Source organism: Podarcis gaigeae (genome assembly GCF_964106915.1).
Source record: "Podarcis gaigeae genome assembly, chromosome: 2".
NCBI lineage: Eukaryota > Metazoa > Chordata > Lepidosauria > Squamata > Lacertidae > Podarcis > Podarcis gaigeae.
In genome coordinates, this window is record NC_139679.1 from 44,309,959 (window position 1) to 44,328,711 (window position 18,753).

Sequence of the window (18,753 nt, forward strand, 5' to 3'; positions counted from 1 at the left end):
ATGGAGGACAGAGCTGGGAGAGGCTAGCCTTGTGGCTGGAGAATAATCAGCAAAAATGTAGCATACTAGGAACAGATGCTTTTGCCTGAGGGAACTTTGGTTGCATCCTGGTTAAGAAATGGCCAGTTTCCAGAGGGAAACTGCTGACACACACCATTTTTTCTTCTTGTCCCTGCTCCAATTAAGGAATAACTTCTGTAATCCTTTGGAATGCCTCTTCTCTCTGTATACTGCATGAGACCTGAGCAGGTTCCCAGTGACTGCTTGGTTACAGGCTCCTTACGCATTCAGTCGCTGAGATTTGTCTAGGAGGGTGCTGGATGTCACTTAAAGTGTGCGCACTTCAGGCAGCTGGATACTTTTGCTGTGTCAAGGTCACATGGTCAATTCCTATGGGGCCTTTAGATTGTTCAGCAGTTCTTGGCTCCCTAAAGACCTGGTGACACATGTAGAGCCTGAACTTTGAATTACTTTGCAGAAGAGAGAGAGAGAGATAGAGTCTGCATGTGCACACACAGACACACACACAGTTTTACTTAGGTCCTAGCAAATTTATGTGCAGAGAATTGTAAGACTTCTTAGTCCTCCAGAGTTGTTCCTGAGAAAGTAGGGCACTGGATTAGAACTCAGGAGGCCTTCCTTCCTTTCCAGCTGCTACTCTTTTGCTGTGCTGCGTAATGAAAAACCAAGTTTCTGCCTAGTTCTAAGCCATCAGACAGACACTATGGAATATCACTCCTTTTTCATGGGGAGGGACACGGTTTCAATAATGAATTAGACTCTGGAGTTCAGCATAGCTTAAGGGGGTGATTAATTGATGTAAACTAGCACATTCTGGTTGCTATGACTCGTCAAAGAACCCTAAATAATTATGGCTTAAATTGAAGGTTCCAGTTATGTCATCAGTTGATCAACTCCAGAGAGCAGGAGTTTAAATGGACTTGGATTAAATTCCAGACATGGATGTTTGGCTTGCTCACACTCGGACCAGAGCACAGAAGGTCTGCTTTCAGGACACCAAAAATAACACACGAGTTTTGCTTAGATTGTACTGCATTTAAGAACACCCTCTAATCCTCTGTCAGGTTACTTTTGAGCACTACCATAAAACACCCAGCACTAACTGTGTTGAGTCCAAGTCGCATGTTACATTTTAAAGCCATGGGGTCATTCTTGCAAGTGGTCCCATGCCTTGATGATAAGAATGGGGAAGATGCAATCCACGTGCATGGGGATCCAGACAGCGGCCCAATTCATGAGCATGATCCTCTTGACCGGAAAGCATCATAACACCTGTGCTGCTTCCATGTTCTCAGCGCAGCTTGGTGCACACATTTCGGCCTGAAGCCATCTGGGCTGTGTTACTGAGCTCCCATTGTGTTTCTTGACTTGGGATGAAGTGAATGGCTACATTGTGATGTCCAGGTTCTCAGCTGTTGTGTTGCTCAGGCCAAGGGGGATCGGTGTCTGCCAGATGGAGGAGGGGGTCAGTGCTCTTGGAGGAGTCGGGAAGTCCAGCAAAACCCTGTTGTGCTACATTAAGGAGTGCTCCACTGAGCGTTCGGCATGGACTTTGAACTTGGCACCATGGATTTAAATCCAGGCTGTTCCTCAAGCAACAACATAGAAGCCTGTCTCTAATAATATGGGTCTCTCTGTGTGTGTGTGTGTGGGGGGTGTGCCTGCATTTCCTGTGGTATTATGGGAAGCCTGGCATGAGGGCCCATGAGAACATAAGCATAGTGGTCCTAGCATAGGGGCTAGTGATATTCTGAGGGTACTCCATCATGTGAAGCTTAAGGAGGAACTGGCTCGGACTTTGTGGGTCACATGAGGCTTCTTCTCAGTCTAGCCATGCTCAGAAGCACTGGAGCAGGCAGGCAGGGTCACTCAGGTTCCGTTTTGATTTCTGGCCCTGCCAGCACTCAGTGTTTACAAAGAACCAGATGCGAGATGGAGCAACTGGAGGTGGTCAGGCCTTAGGAAAGACATGCAGAAGGAATCTCATCTTCTGCCTGGCCTGCAGAGGAAAAAAACAAGTTACATTGGGGAGAAAAGACTTGTTCTAAAACTCCAAGGTTTGCCTACCAAGGGTGCAGAATTAACCTTGGAGCGCAAGGGCTTGCTGCCCTCCCTTCGTATCAGCAGCACACGCCATTCTACATTCCTGTGCCCTGTAGCAATGTCTGCTTGGGTTCCTGGCCCTGTTCCCATTGTGCAGTGGTGAGTCTGTTGCTTGGAAAGAGCCGAGGCTTGCAAGCCAGGATATCTTGGTTTTGTTTTTAGAAAAGGAATACATAGGGGAGGCAGCGCTGCCTAAGCTTTAGAGCAAGGAAGTAGTGAAAGATTAGAAATTGCTATCTGAACATTTGCCCCTCACCCTCCAGTTCTGGTATATGAAAGCTATAGGCAGCCTCTTTGATCTAGTGTCCTCAAAAAGGAAGGCTAGAGAAGGATTCTTTTGTGTGCCAGCTGGCTGGCTTGTCTCTGGCCTTTGGGCATTCTTAGAGCTATTGTGTGGAAGATAGTTGCTTTCCTTTTATAGCTGTTGTGCTGGTCCCAGAGGGGAAAGTCCTAGCGTAGAGCAAATCTGGGAGCAATTGTGATTTCATAGAATTGTAGAGTTGCAAGGGACCCCGAGGGTCATCTATTCTTAAGGCTGTTTTTATATAGAGATTGTGGGTCCTGTTATTGACTCGAGAGTTGAAATATTCCCCCCCCCCCCATAAATCTGTGCCAAAGATTATTTCTGTCCCCCCATAGCTTTCCTGTAATACATTAATTTGGTTGAGGGGACTACAGTCCCTACACATTTATACTAAGCCTCTGCAGAATTCAGTGCAAAATCCATAAAGCAGTCTTTTGGGCAATGGGTGCAAAATGTTGGGGAGATGTATTCCAGTACAGAGCTGCTTGCTCTCAATCCAAGGCATATGAAAGAGCACGTAGGATAGTGATGAGTGTTGTGCCCTCTGTCCTTACAGTATAATACTTGCCCCAGTCATGCTACTACTCCAGTGCTGGTTAGAGAAGTCTCCTCCCCCTGGTGTTGACCTTTGCATCGCTGGGGCTGCTGCACTGTGTTAGGGTCAGCGCTGACTTCTGTGAAGGAAGCGGGTGAGTCATCAGCTCCATTTCCTGCATTGCGTCAGGAGGTGTCCAGAACAAGTACTGAGGCTCTCTGGGCTGTGACCTGGCCTGATTCCAACTCACAGCTGAGTGAACTGGCTCTGCACATGTGCTCCAGGCTGTAAGAAGGCAGAGCTGCAAGTGTAGGCTCACTGAGGCCATTGGTCAAGCCAGACTGCTGGGTTCATTCCCACATCTCTGCAAGACAGTTGACTCTGTAGGGACTTTGTTATACACCTGTCTCTTAGAGAAAGAACTCTCGGCTAGTCTTTGACTCTCAAAGCGACTTTTTCTTAGAGCTTCTTGCTTACTTCACTTATAGTCCACACTAAAAATTTCCTGGGCAAATTATTGCAGTGACTTCTCTAGCTGCTACAGTGAAGACTGCTGTAAACTCACAACCAGACTACATGTACAGTGGTACCTCAGGTTAAGAACTTAATTCGTTTTGGACGTCCGATCTTAACCTGAAACTGTTCTTAACTTGAGGTACCACTCTAGCTGATGGGGTCTCCCACTGCCGCCCCACTGCCGCACAATTTCTGTTCTCATCCTGAAGCAAAGTTCTTAACCTGAAGCACTATTTCTGGGTTAGCAGAGTCTGTAAGCTGAAGCGTCTGTAACCTGAAGCATCTGTAACCCGAGGTAACACTGTAATGTTCAATTAAAATGTGTGTTTTAATTATGCTACTGTTACTTAAAGCAGCCATGTGGGTCCCTGATCCGGAATGTCCTTCTGGTCTAGATCAGGACCCTGCACCAATTTCTTGCTGCATCTGCTCCCACCGTTCCAACTGCTATTTGCCTGCACACTGTACAAATAATAGCTGGGAGGGGGAAAGACTTTTAGCAGGCACCTGGTGCAGCAGCCCCAGTCTGGATTGGGAACACCTTCTGCATCAGGCTATCACACAGCTCCTTTTCCTTTGAAGATACAGTGCCCAGTGTGAGTAATGTAAATTTGCATTATAGCTGCTCTGATGCAAAAATAACTACTACTTCTTTTTTGGCATGTATGAGTTTACAGCAGATCTGGTCAGCTTTGTGCAGAAGGCATTAGTCTTTGCTACTGATGCCAATTTCTTTCTCTGTCTTCAATCCATAACTTTAGTAGTAGTTTTCAACGCATTAAAACATCAAATAAAACAGTCCAGAATAAAGCAAATTCAAGCTTTAAGGAAAATATTTCAGATCCTTCTCTAAGTGACATTTTGCTTTCCCCATATTTATTTACCTTTTTACTTTATATAGCTGCCCCATAGCAGAAGTACTCTAAGAAGCCAATGTGGTGTAGTGGTTTGAGTGTTAGACGAGAATCTGGGAGATCAGGGTTCAAATCCCCATTCATTCATTTATCATCATCATCATAATTTATTACGGTCAAAGACCAGCTCGAAAAGCACAACTGGGACAGCTTTCACAAGAATAGAATATGCATGTAAAGCAGTGTATAACAACAGCTTACAGATTAAATTCATTCATGAAACTCACTGGGTGACCTTGGGCCAGTCACAACCTCCTAGCCAACCTCACAGGGTCATTACAGGGATTAATTGAGATGGGGAGTGAATCATGTACTCCTTGGGGGGAAAGGTGGGATATAAATGCAATAAATAAGCAAAACATGCCTGGCGCCTGGGTAATTTTAAACACTGCTTTTTACTTCACCCTGTTTTTTCTGTTTGAAAATTATTTTAACCAATTTTTATATTGTTGGCAGTATGCAACAAAGTTCAAAGCAGAGTAGACCCATTGAAATTAAGGAACCTAAGTTAGGACATTTTTATTTATTTAGATTAGTATCTTGTTTTTCCAGTAAATGGTATTTGAAGCGCCTTACAGTAACCGTGCAATTTTGAAAAGGGATTCACCACTGATAGAAAAACTCTGGTTTTTCCTATTCCTTCATGCTGACAGTTTTTTTAAAAAAATCAGCGGGGGGGATGGGACTAAAATGTGCTCTTGCAAATTCTGAGCTAGATACCACCGTGTTGAAGGTTGAAATTGGGAAGCTGAAAGCTTCAAATGACAAAAAGGCACATGTGCAGTTAATGTAACTTGAGAAAGAGAGTGAAAAATGGGAATATGCTTTCTAGTCCATTGTTGCTAAAATGAGGCAGCACGAAAAGGCTACAAATAATCAGGGCACAAAATGTCCCATTTTTTAAAAATAAAAAATGACAAAGGGAGGATTGTGCTGGATCCTGAGAGAAAAGGAATACTTCAGAGAAAGTCTTCCTTTTTCTTTCATTTTTTTGTAATGTCAAGGGCAAAAGCCTCTGTAGTGCATAGCTCTGACAACGGGATCTGTGCTGCTCTTGCAAAACTGTTCCGCAATTTGCCTGCTCAGTGTAAGGATCCAACTGCTGTAGATCCTGTAGCAGTGTGTTTGTCTTGTCTTGTGCTAATTAAGAACAGAGAGAGAGAGAGAGAGAGAGAGAGAGAGAGAGATGCTTTTCTGCCATTGGTCACTGTTGTGTGGATGGTTGCATGGCGTTTACTATCTTACAGTAGCATTGCTGATAGAAAGATTACCGCATTTGTCTTCACTTCTTCTTTCTGCCACACAGGGGACCTGTGTTTTCAAGTCTGTGTTGGACACAGATCCAAATAACTACCTAGATTTTATATTGCCAAAATAAGGAGAAATTGCCAGTGGTTGGTCAGTTATTGCCAGTGGTTGGTCAGTTGGCTGGTTGTCCTAATAAGCCTGTGGTGCATCCTTAAATTCTTTTCCACCCAGATGAGTCTAATAAAGTCTGCCCACCCCATTCTGCATTAAGGCTTACACACTGTGAACTTTTGGGCTCCAAAATCATGCCTAGCTTTCTTTCTCTCCCTCCCTCTCTCTCTCTCTCTCTCTCTCTCTCTCTCCCTCCCTCCCTCCCTCCCTCCTCCCTCCCTCCTCAGCTCTGCATTTTGCTAGAACATCGCCCTACTGCAGTTCTGGGGATTTCCTGCCCCACTAGAAAGTTCACTCAGAAGGGCAGGCAAGTAGCAAAGCAGCAGGGGAAGATGTAGGCCCCACCATTGCTCCCTTCAGCCCTGGCCTGTGTTCCGGTATTGCCAGCGAATACAGGAACTCTGTTAGGAAGTGGTTTGTTTGCTCATAGGCTGGAAGAGCCGTTTGAATCAACAGGCAGGAAATGAGGGTGTAGCCAGCACACAGTTCGAAGCAGACGGCCGGCCTGGTGCGCCTCTCCTGGAGCCGGGATGTCTCTTTCGGAGCCGGACACAAACTCTGAGCATGACCAAGAGGTACAGTCGTTTGAAGGGGGGTGGTATCAGGATACTTCCTCCCCCCCCTTTTTTTTAATGATAACCAAACAACTGGGGAGGAAGGGCATTGCATGTGTAGAAATCAGTAGGCCAGGATTAGTATGAGGGAGCAGGAATCCTAGTCTAAGATGAGGGAGTACTGCGTGTGTTGTGAAAGTGGCTTGGGAACTGCACTGCCTTATCTACAAGTGGCTATGCATGTTACAATATACCCTGATGTTCATCTGTGTGTGCATTTGCTGCTCTGCACATCAGAAAAACAGACATGAAAGGCGAAAAAGCACAATGGGGTACAAGTAGCAGGAAGTGTTAACATTTGTGGGGCATCTGTGGGCAATGCGCCTCAGTCTGGAACACATAGACACATGTGAGAGCAGCAGAATATGTGTTTGAGGAATAAATGTCATCTTTTACGTGTTGGAGAAAGGAGGGACTGTAGTACTTACAGTGGTACCTCGGGTTACAGATGCTTCAGGTTCCAGACTCCGCTAACCCAGAAATAGTACCTCAGGTTAAGAACTTTGCTTCAGGATGAGAACAGAAATTGCGCGGCGGCGGCAGCAGGAGGCCCCATTAGCTAAAGTGGTGCTTCAGGTTAAGAACAGTTTCAGGTTAAAAACGGTCCTCCAGAACAAATTAAGTTCTTCATCCGAGGTACCACTGTATTTTCCCTGATCAATTTGGCCTAATGGGGGGGGGGGGTCCCAAGAAGAGGGCAAGCTCCTGGAGGAGGAAAACTGGATGTGTAAGTTACACACACACACACACACACACACACACACACACACACACACACACCACTGTGGGAGATTAAGAGTTTTCCACTGTACTCTACTGAGAAAGGTGTCTGAGACGGAGAGCAACAGGTATATAATATTTTGTGTGTAAAAGGGGGGGGGGCAGGGGACATGTAAATGTTAGGGGAGGCCATAATATACCTATAGGTTTGGCCGATGAGATATCACTGCATATACTGGCTATCATGTGCCTAACACATTTAATGCCAGGCTTCATTGAGTAGATACATGCAGCTCCTTGCAGTGCTTTGAAATGAGATTACCTACTTTGTGTCCTGCTCAGAATTCCTTATTCTCCACCTTTCCTACCCCAATATATTCATTTCAGTCCAATATTCTAGCCACATCCTTATGCTGGATAGGACGGATAGCATACTGGAGGCATATTGCCCCCACTCACCCCTAGCAGTTCTTCTGTTTATGTGCAGACTCCACAGGCTCTGTGCATTGTTCATAGGGTAGCAGGGGAAGCTGTTAAATGAGTGTTGTTCTGTGTTGTACTCCCCCAGGCCAACTTGTTTAATTCCTTCCAGTAAGCCTGTGAGGTCTCTTTCCTTACTAGAAGACTTATGTGGATAATATTTAACTACAGTGTGCCAAGTTCCCACCTGGGCATGTATCCTGTAGCTGGGGCACCACAGCAGGGTCAGCCTCTGATTCATACAGCCTAGATTGAAGGTAGTGCCAGAAAGAATTTGCCAGCGCATTCCAAGTTGGCACCACTCAAACTGTTGTTACTGAGAAAGTGCTTCTAATTTGGCTCAACCTCTTAGTCTCCACCCCCCACCTACAGAAGCCAAGCTTTAAATGCACACAGCTTCATTTTTTGTGCATATCCTTCACCTGTTGACTGTGTATCTATCCTTTCCCCTTCTATAATTATGCTCCCAATCTGTCATAGCTAAGATTGCAGTGTTCTCGGGACATGGACCTGCCTTCTTATGCTTATGCTACTTATTCCTCCGGAGTACCATGTGTGTTGATGGTACAATAGAATAATCATAATTTGCAAAAGGCTTCACAATCCTTATCTCATTTTATTTTTTTACTCTTACGACTTATCACAAATTTATACACATTTTACAGACACACTTGCACATGGACATAACTGAGGGTTTTCAGCTCAGGACAAAAGCCCACACTAGGACTTGACACATTTAGACTTCAAATCTAAGCACACATACAGTACAACAAAGTGATGCCGTTAGGATTGGACTGGAGCTGCCTAAGGAGCTTAATGGTGCTACACAGCAAAGAAATGGATGCTCTCTTTCCTCCGATGGACAGATGGTGGAAGCATGGAGATCCTTTTGTAGTTCCATCCAAGAAGAGGCACCATTCTGGACAGATAAGTTTTCATTACTGTCCTGCTTATTGGTGCAGTCCACTGATGGCAAGCACAGTTCTGGGAATAATTTTAAGAGCTGAAGGTTTGAGAACTATATCTATTGTCCTTATTAGTAAAAGGAACCTACCGTCGTAAGAGAATTCAGCCTTCATAGGGCTGAAAGCAAAGGAACAGGGCAGTAATGGTCTGCTTGAACTTCCTAAAGAGCTCCGCATAATCCAGGCTGGTGTTGGTTATGCAGTGGTTTGAGCAAGGGGTGTGTGAGAGGAGTCAGAGGGGTTTTTGTTTTGCTTTTTTCTAGTTGGGGCAGGGGGAGAAGCTGCTCGCCTGAATCTGAAATTATGGACTCTTATGTAGTTCTAAGGAGAGAGCACAATCCAGAATGGCAGAGGTTGCACCCAGGACTGCTGGGTTCTTGGACCATTTATCATTCCTATTTCGGTGGCAGACTGTCTATTGCTGTAATGCTTCCCTCCCTCTCTTTCGCCTGCTTCCTCACTCCAGTTATGCATGGTTTCTTTTCTCTCTTTATAGTAGCATTTCCGTGAAATGTCTAGCAACATGAGAACATTTTTAGTGCTAGCTGGATGCTGCTTTAGCTAACGTCCTGGGCTCAGTTGAGCGGAAGGGCAGTATATAAATAAAACTTTTATTAATAATATAATTATAATAAAAATAACACTTACCTAGTGCTCAGAAACATTAGCAATAATTCCTTGAGCAACCTTGCAAAGTAGGTTGATGTTATTTATCTATATTTGCAGTTTGGTGACTAAGAGAGAGAAGGGTGACTTGCCCAAGGCTACGAAGGGGGCGGCAGGGTGGATTGACTTTAAATCGTGCCAACGTAAATACTGGATTTTAAACCACCTAGAAAGACCAGTTTTAAAATATTGATTTTTTTACATTGCAAGAAGGTGAACCATTCACATGTCACTTACATACTAATAAGACTCTGCAAAAATGAAACATAATGGTTTGCTTTTAATTAGAACCTTTATACAGCCTAGTAGCATAATCTGCATTTTGTTGTCATTGATCGTGTGTCCTACCTGCACAGCAAAATCATATCTGCTTAGAACCAGACCTTCTGCTTAGCTCTGTGGATGTATGCAAGAATAGTAGGCAACATGCATGGGATTGGGCTGTAAGTGTACTTCCAATTGCACAAAATTATGTTTCCCTGTTAAAGGGAAAGTCACTGTGCATGTTGCTTCATTTATATGAACATCTGTGACTAAGTTGAGTTCTGAACAGATTGCAGAATCTAGGTAGTTGGAAGGCATAAAGTAGGGGTATAAGATTGGATATGGATAACAGATAGGCTACATACAAGGATTTTCTGAAGTTTAAAGAGAGTTTAAAGTTTAGAGTTTAAAGTTTGAAAAGAGAAGAGGTATCAGATTATACTATAGATTGGTTTCAGTACTTCCAGGTGAACGGGTTATTTTTAAAAAGTTTTAAAAAAGGGAGTTGGGGAAACGAATTCGGAATTTGAAAAAATTGTAATAGGAAAGGATGTGAAACTGATTTCTAAGATTTATAAACTGTTATTGGAGTGGGAAGCTAAAGGCAAAATGGTAAAGGCGGCAATGATTAAATGTGCTATAGATACAGTATTGGTTATAATATAGAAATGTCAGCGTGGGAAAAACTATGGGGGATGACTATGAACTTCTCTGCCTGCTACCTTATTAAAGAACATTTACAAAAGATGATGTAACGGTGGTAACTTGAAACCCAGCAAAGTGGTGAAAATGTACATAAAAAGGTCAAATCTATGCTGGAAGTGCCACAAGGTACAGGGAACCCTGATCCATATGTGGTGGTTGTGTAAATATGCTAGAGAATACTGGGAGATTCTATTAAACAAAGGAAGATTTGAGATGAAAATTGGTGGAATTGCAGATTATGCAGCCAACAAAAGACTACCTAGAATGCCGTGGAGAGATGGACTGGGAAGTCTGAGGATCAGAGATAATGATGAGCATTGTATGGTGTATATATAAGTTGTATAAATGCATAAACAAAATAATAATATAAATAAATAGATAGACAGATCACCCATTTACTGTAGACTCTGTGGATGATTCTAGTGATATTCAGAATAGCACCCATTGAATCATAGTGCTAACCTGATTCCAGTGCCTGTAAACAACTCATTGCTATGTTTTCCCTTGCAGAGTGATCCAGGCAACTGGTCAGTGCTGGAGCAGCTGGGCCTGGACCAGAGCTCAGATTTCTCAGACACCAGTGTACAGCAGAAGCTGGATGAAGAAAAGGAGAAGATTAAGCGTGAGATTCGAAAAGAGCTGAAGATAAAGGAGGGAGCAGAAAACTTGCGCAAGGCAACCACAGACCGTAAGAACCTCTCCAATGTGGACAACTTGCTCAAGAGTTCCAACCGCAAGCTGGAGGCCCTGCACCACCAACTGCAGGATCTCAATGCACATATTGTCGTCAAAGACCCTGAAGAGCTGGGGGGTAAGTGTGTGCAATGGATGGGTGGGAAGTTAAGGGTCAGGTGCTATGGAGGAGCCAAAAAGCAAGCAGAGATTTAGGGCAAGAATGGGTAGAAACTGGTAACAAGGTGCTCAAGCTTTTCTTAGGTATTTGTGGATTTAAGTCTCTCTCTGGATTCCTGACGATTTCAGCTGGCAAGAGTTTAAAGAACTACAGAGAGGGTTGTTAAATTGTGTTGGTGAGCTTCCCTTGATCAAGACATATCAAATCTTTTAAACACCTCTCACGGTGAGCAAATCCGCGACTTTACTGGGTGGTGTGTGCTCTTTCCCCTTGTTTGGTGAGAGGCATTTAAAAGGAAATGGCTGGTTTAGCGAAAGCTGTCCATAGCTAAGTTAAAGAAGTCACTCATATAAAACAGGACTGGCGGCATCTGCCTGCACTTAAGAATAATTTTGTGGCATATAGAATAGGATAACCCATCCTGAATGCAAATTAAGAACAGATCTTCCAGTAGGCTTCTGTACTGGGAATAAGGGCATTTATTCTTAGAATTATTTCAGTATCAATACATGGAAAAGCAATTTTAAAAAAGCTTTTATAAAAATGTGGGAACTGCTTTAAAGTGTGAAAAGTGTCTCTCTTATCCCAGGGTACATTCTTCCAGAGTGTGCAGCATCTTATTTTGACTATTCTTCAAATGTTTTAAGACACTATCAAATTCTGCAAAAATGGGCTGTCCCTTCAAACAGTATAGATTGAGGCATGTATTGCTGAGTCAGGAGCTGTATCTCTCTCCTTTTATTATGCAAGAATCATTATAATATGACAATTTAAATTTGTTTTGATGAAGATGACTGTTAGCCTCTTTGAGTATGTTATAGAATAGCAAGCTATAACCTGCCATTTATTATTATGTAATAATTACCTTTCAGATTAGGCTTACTTCAGCTACTATTTTTGAAAACTTGCACATTTCACCTGCATTTTGTTTTGGGGGAAAGTTCAGAATATAGAAGTGAGTATTAATAATTCAGTTAGCTTCATATTTGTCATTGGAGAAACACAGCTTTCCATAGGTTGCTACCTATGGTTCTTGAATGTTCATAAAACCATCAACAAAGCTGTGAAACTGTGTATTTGTGGTGTGTGTGTGTGTGTGTGTGTGTGTGAGAGAGAGAGAGAGAGAGAGAGAGAGAGAGAGATAAACAGAAAGAAAGAAAGAAAGAAAGAAAGAAAGAAAGAAAGAAAGAAAGAAAGAAATAACTCATTTGAACTGCCAGGCATTGTTTGTTTAAAAACTGTTCCATATAGATCCACACCCTAGCCTGTTGGCACCTTTGTATGGTAGAGGAAACTTTACACTTTGCCAATCCTGTTTGTACGTTCCTCCCTACCTGGCTGTTCCCAGCCCCTTTTTCCTAATAAGCACCAGCTATGCCAGTCTCCATATGTGGACAGTCACTAACAGAGCAGAAACTTGGCAACTGGCCTGTGGGTGTGGAAGGAGGCATTGGGGAATAAGCAGCAGCAGGGAGAGGAACATCCCCAAACCCCTCCGTATGAAGCAATCGAAAAAAGGCACAGTGGAGCCCATGGAGCACACAGGCAGAACCTTAAAATGTCAAGGCGCCACTTCCATTCCAAAATAGCTTGTTACAACGATGGGGCTGCACTTTATGGAGAGGCAGCGGCCTGTGACTTTGCAAAAGAGGAAGCGGTTGCTGTTGTACCTGACTCCACTGTCAAGCACAGGCCACAAAAATAGGGAGGAGGGGGGAGAGCCTGCATATATATATAACTGGGCTAGAAAGCCTGCAGGGCTTGGGCGTGGCTGTTTCCTTTTTGCTTGGAGAACCTAGGCTCAGAGCCCCCTGCAAACCAGAGGTCAGAAAGGATAAGAGTTCTGGATGGGCCACTGTCTAAGCCTGTCCTCATTACAGCTGTGGGCTGTAATGTGGTGTTGCTGACAACACTGCAAATGTTCTTTCAAACCAAGTGCTTTGTAAATCTAGGATTTACTCAGTGGTGTACTGGCTTAGAAGATCTGAGCTGCTCTCTTTTCTTCTTCTTTTTTTATAAAAAGGATTCATTCCAGTTGGCTTGCTTTAAACTACATTGCACATCAGTGAATACCAAGCAGTTCTGGCAGCCTTTCTCAAGAACAGGCCCCCAATCTTATAGTCCATTCTTTGTCTCTGAGAGAGAGAGAAAAGCGCTAAACTGGGAGTATTGGGACCACACCATTGCCTAATGCTAGTTCCACATGATGTCAGCTAGGGTCCAGAATTTAAAGTGCCAAAGTCTGAATACGGCCTCTCTTAAAAGCCTTTGACCTATGTATTCAGTGAAGAGTTGTCTGCCCTGACATGGATGTTGCACAAAATACGTATATTATTGTTTATGCATCTAATTGTATAAAACTCTTTCATAGATTAAGTCACACTCAAATGCACTAGACCAGACCTGTAGAAGTTTCTCTGGATCCAGGAACATACTAGATACTAGTTAACTGAATTCAGCTTTTTTCTGCTGTCTGTCTCATTGGCAATCTGCTCTTGGATGGAAAACATAATGAGGGAATCCTCTTACTAGGCTTGACAAAGCATCCTTTGTAAAACTCTTTATATTTAGTATTTAAATGACAACTTCTTTGTAACAAATGGCCCTTTGGTTGAAACAAGTGAATTTGTGTTTTTATATAATTTGAATAGAATTCAGAAAGATTTCAACGTGCTCATACTGATCAAAGTAACAATAAGCAATGATACAATTTAAAGCAGTACTGAAGCAGCAAAAAAAGAGATATCATCTGCTGCTGCTTTAGGTTTTCATAGACACTAAAATCCTGAGTACACTCACATTTTAGCCTGGTACAGTGGTACCTCGGGTTACATACGCTTCAGGTTACATATGCTTCAAATTACAGACTCCGCTAACCCAGAAATAGTACCTTGGGTTAAGAACTTTGCTTCAGGATGAGAACAGAAATCGCGCAGCGGCAGCAGCGGGAGGCCCCATTAGCTAAGGTGTGGTTAGAGTGGGGAGCCAGTGTGGTGTAGTGGTTAAGAGCGGTAGATTCGTAATCTGGGGAACCGGGTTCGCGTCTCCACTCCTCCACATGCAGCTGCTGGGTGACCTTGGGCTAGTCACACTTCTTTGAAGTCTCTCAGCCCCACTCACCTCACAGAGTATTTGTTGTGGGGGAGGAAGGGAAAGGAGATTGTTAGCTGCTTTGAGACTCCGTAGGGTAGTGATAAAGCGGGATATCAAATCCAAACTCTTCTTCTTCTAAAGTGGTACTTCAGGCTAAGAACTGTTTCAGGTTAAGAATAGACCTCCGGAACGAATTAAGTACGTAACCAGAGGTACTTAAAAACTCACCAAACTGAGCACAAAGCAAGTAGCTCTGGGGGTGGGGAGTATTCCAGAGTTGAGAGACCACCTCTGAGAAGACCTTTCCCTCCTTGAGGTAACCTGGACCTCATGGTTTTAATGGTTAAGAAGCAGTGCTTTGAATTCTGCCCAGAAAGGGGCAGCAAGTAGGTACAGCAGCCTGAAAACGGGCGAGATACCTTCTCCAAACAAGTAGACTGGCTGATACATCTTATTCTGTCCTGAGGTCCAGAAACCTCTAAAGGAGAACACAATCTAAATGTGCTCATTGCTTGATTCAATCTTTTCCCCAGTGCCTCCTGGGGGTTACGGATTCCAAGATGCCAATGAGCCGGGATGGGCATAAAGATGTGTATGGTATGCATTCCTTTGCATGCTCTTGATGGTCCCTGCTACGTGATGCCAGTTCCCTACCTGCTAGCTCATGCATTCGGATGGTTCCCCTGATAGTGGTGGTCTGGGATTTGTGCCCTCTTGGCATTAACCACTTTACTGTCTTCCCAGATGCCCCACAATCGCCAGGCAGCCTGAGCCGATCAGCAGCTACCAAGAACCGCATTGCTGGCCTGGAGAAGCAGCTCAATATTGAGCTGAAGGTGAAGCAGGGAGCAGAGAACATGATACAGATGTATGCCAACGGTGCTGCCAAGGTATGTGGATGTCGCTGGCTGGCTGCCTCCTCTCCTGCCCTGAACCTAGCTAGTCCCTGCATGCTCATCCACTAAAATGCAAATATACCAGCAAAGCTGCCAGATGCAGAGCTAGACCATTGGTCAACCTAGCTCAATGTCGTCCTCTCTGACAGGCAGCAGGTTCTCTCCAAGTTCTTTGGCAGAAAGCCTTTGCCATACCTGCTGTGCAAGGTGCTTTGAACTATGCAAGTATGCTAGCCTTCTCGCCTCTAGCTGCCTCTTGCTTCCAGCAAAGCCAGAATGGCAGGCATGTATAGTTGCAAAAGAGGGAAAGTTCCTAGATAATGATATCAGCAGGTAATTCCTGCTGGTCCGTGTACATATTTTCTATTAGACCAGTAAACCTTTCTGAGTAAACTCTTCAGCTATGGCTGTATGTCTTTCCGTTAGCTGCAAAAAACATCTAAATATAGCTGCTCCGTTAATAAGTGCCACATACGGTTGCACCAGGAAAATTTTGGTCCAGATATCACATGCAGTTACACATTTTCATATGATCTTGTCCTTGGGACCAAGATGGCAACAGTTGACTGAACTGATATGAAAATAACATTTTTGTGCATCTGAACTTTTGAGGGAGGCAGGCGCTTCTGTGGATGATTTTGGCGTCTTTGTTATCAGGTTCTCAGGATTGAAAAGAAAAAGAAAAGTTGGGTGGGATTCAATGTAGTGAAAGGCAAACATTCTGCCAGCACAAGGGTTTCCTCTTGCTGAACAGAATGTCCCCGTCCCCCATGCAATTCAAAACTGTTCTAAGGATTCCCTCAACCCTCTGGAGCAGATCTGGGGACAGGGTGAGGTGCACTTGGAAGAAGGAAATGAGGGACAATCCAGTTGCTCAGGTGAACATTCAGCTCATGCAGTTATTTATTAAAATACCACTTTCAAAATTGCTGTGATTGGGTTTTCTAGTTTTAAATATTCACATTGGAAGCCACTTTTGTTGAGGAAGCAGACTGGTTCTTAAAGGGATTCTGTAGCTGCTTCTGTTTTGAGGCTTACCCCGTAGACTGGATGCCTAGGATGTGGTTCAGTATGCAGAAGAATAGAACATGATACCTCCAGGTTTAGGAAGCATGGGTGTGTGTCGGGGTGTGTGTGTTTTCTTCTGTTATGGCTAGGGACTGATGAACTGAGAGCCAGATGGGCAGGCTTTGCCCTTGCATTGGGATACATTCTAATGACTAATTCTCTTCTGCCGGCCCTGCTAATCCCACCCCCACCTGGCCTGCCCTCTAGGATCGGAAGCTGCTGCAGACAGCCCAGCAGATGCTACAGGACAGCAAGACCAAGATCAATATAATCCGCATGCAGATCCGCAAGGCTATGCAGGCTGACGAGGTGCAGCTGAATATGGAAGATGGGCAAGGTGAAGGGGAGGATAAAAAAGAAGGTCCCTGTGGCCAGCAGGCTGCTCTGCAAATGCCAATGTCCCTTTCTCCCACCTTTCAACCTTTAAAGAGCTTTCGAGAGCTGGAGAATGTCAGGAGCTCATCCCACACTCGAGTAGGACCCTGGCAGAGACACATGCCCGACTGGCATATTCCCTCCCTCCTGGTTGATCGTTCGGGAGCTTCAAAGCTTTCTTCAGCCCAAACATCACAGTGACTGATGCCAACAGACATCAGCACACTTAGGGATCCACAGAGTCTTTGCAGCTTGCATAACAGACCACAGCAACTCAGCATTTTGGCTAATCTACTTTATTTACATATAAACACACACGGAGCACTACAACATGGCTCCTTCTCTCTCCAACATCAGACAGCAAAGAGAAAAAGAACAAAAGACAATAGTCCTACTTCACGGAACACAGTAACACAAACATCCTGTCTTCCCACTCTGTGGAGTCAAAACATACACCATCATGTGATAGACAACAATCCTATGGCTATAGTCACAGAGCAGGAATTCTAACAGAGAATGTCCCCGGAGCAATTTGAAAAACCTCCACTTGGTGCTGGGGAAACCCCCCCCCCCCATTTCCTTGTGCCTGGGATGCATGTGTTCTGGGTTCCCTCCACAACTAATCCTGCCATCTCTGATGCACATAGCAGATGCTTGACGCCCATCCTGTTACTTGCAGGTAACACTGACCTGAGCACCATAGAGTTGAGGATCGAAGAGCTGCGGCACCACTTCCGGGTGGAGCATGCTGTTTCTGAGGGGGCCAAGAATGTGCTGCGCCTTCTGGGCTCCACCAAAGTTCAGGACCGCCATGCCATCTCCGAGGTAATGGGTGCATTGCTCAGCTGGGGGGGGGAGGCAGGTCTCATACGGTCCGATTATATACACTCACACGTACGTACGCATAATTATAAATGGTTTGGGAATTGTAAACGGGTCCTTTCCCTAGGACTACTATAAGCAGCTAATAGGGTTGAAATCAGCCAAACTCCTCTCCCCATTCCCCCCACCCTGGCTTAGGTTTCCTCCTGCAGCATTCACTATTAATGAAGCTGTCTAGGGGAAACAAGCAGACCATCTGTTTGTCACAGAGGTTGTGGCACGTATCATAATTTGCAGAGTCTCCATAAGCAGAGTCTGGCAGGAATCCAAGATACGTTAAAAGGTCTGGGACATCTACTTGTCCTTCTTGACTGTTCTATGGTTCCCTAGCCTGTGACCTGTTGCATCCAGTTCTACTTGCTGCTGAAATTAGGAGTGAGTGGGTTATTGAGTCGCCCAGCTGCAAGCTCTGCTACTGAGATGTGACTTGGGATGTTTGTAAATTAATGACTACTGTGCCTCCGTGTCATCGTTCATATCCCAAGAAGGCTGTGGTATTAGTACAAGGTTGGGAAATGGGGTGGCGGATGGAACACCCATCAGTGCCATGTGTAGGATGTAGCCATTTTTGTGCCTGGCCGTTTTAGGCACAGACCAAGCTGAACGAGTCGAGCCAGAAGCTGGACCTTTTGCGGCACTCCCTGGAGCAGCGTCTAGCTGAGCTGCCTCAAGATCACCCAAAGGGCTGCCTCATCAAGGAAGAGCTCATCCTGGCATCCTCCCCAGCCTTCAGTGCCCGTAATACCACCTCCTACCAGCACAACCAATACAACACCCTCTCAAAGCCATCTCCACTCACAGGTAACTGGACTTAGCTTTGCTTGGGGTGCCTCCAAAGCCCTCGCAGCTGACCATTGCTATTTTTTGGCGGGGTTTTCTGCAGTATTCAGCACTGTCCACTCCCTAAATGCCCCAGGGCTGTCCATAGTTAACACCTCTCTAATTTGCTCAAGACTCCTTCCACGCCTCACTCTCTCCTTTCCCATACCTTAGTAGTGGGAGAACCCTTGCTCTCTCAAACCCTTAAGAAGACTCCAGGGAGTTGCTCTGCTTTGAATGCTCCTGAGCAGGCCCTGCTGGACCTTCCCCTTTGAGCTGTTTTCTCTCTTGTTGATAGGGATGCTGGAAGTGCAGCTGTTGGGCTGCAGCGAGCTGTTGGAATATGTCCCAGGACGCACCCGTGGCTCCACTGTCTCCCTGCCGTGCAATAGCCCTGGTGAAGCACGGCCATCTTTCATGAGCCGCAGCGGGCGAGGCCTGTACAGCCGAAGCGGCAGTGTAAGCGGCAGGACCACCATCAAATCAGAAGATAATAGCAGTGAGTAATGGGGGGGCGGGGGTTTGGCAGGCTCTGAACTGG

The 18,753-nt window shown here is 44.8% G+C and overlaps 1 protein-coding gene across 4 annotated transcripts in view; it reads left to right on the forward strand.

The window, feature by feature from the left end:
- The window catches only part of PKN1 (protein kinase N1), a 64,091-nt gene that overhangs the window by 23,085 nt on the left and 22,253 nt on the right, over positions 1-18,753 (forward strand). For 2 of the 4 annotated variants that reach the window (XM_083725557.1, XM_083725558.1), the window contains exons 2-7: positions 10,737-11,037; positions 14,917-15,062; positions 16,344-16,473; positions 17,191-17,336; positions 17,981-18,194; positions 18,511-18,711. In XM_083725557.1, coding sequence (XP_083581683.1) covers positions 10,737-11,037; positions 14,917-15,062; positions 16,344-16,473; positions 17,191-17,336; positions 17,981-18,194; positions 18,511-18,711 — 1,138 coding nt within the window. Of the gene's footprint in view, positions 1-5,070; positions 6,388-10,736; positions 11,038-14,916; positions 15,063-16,343; positions 16,474-17,190; positions 17,337-17,980; positions 18,195-18,510; positions 18,712-18,753 lie in introns of those variants that run through there. The other 2 variants (XM_083725555.1, XM_083725556.1) reach the window with 2 other exon arrangements.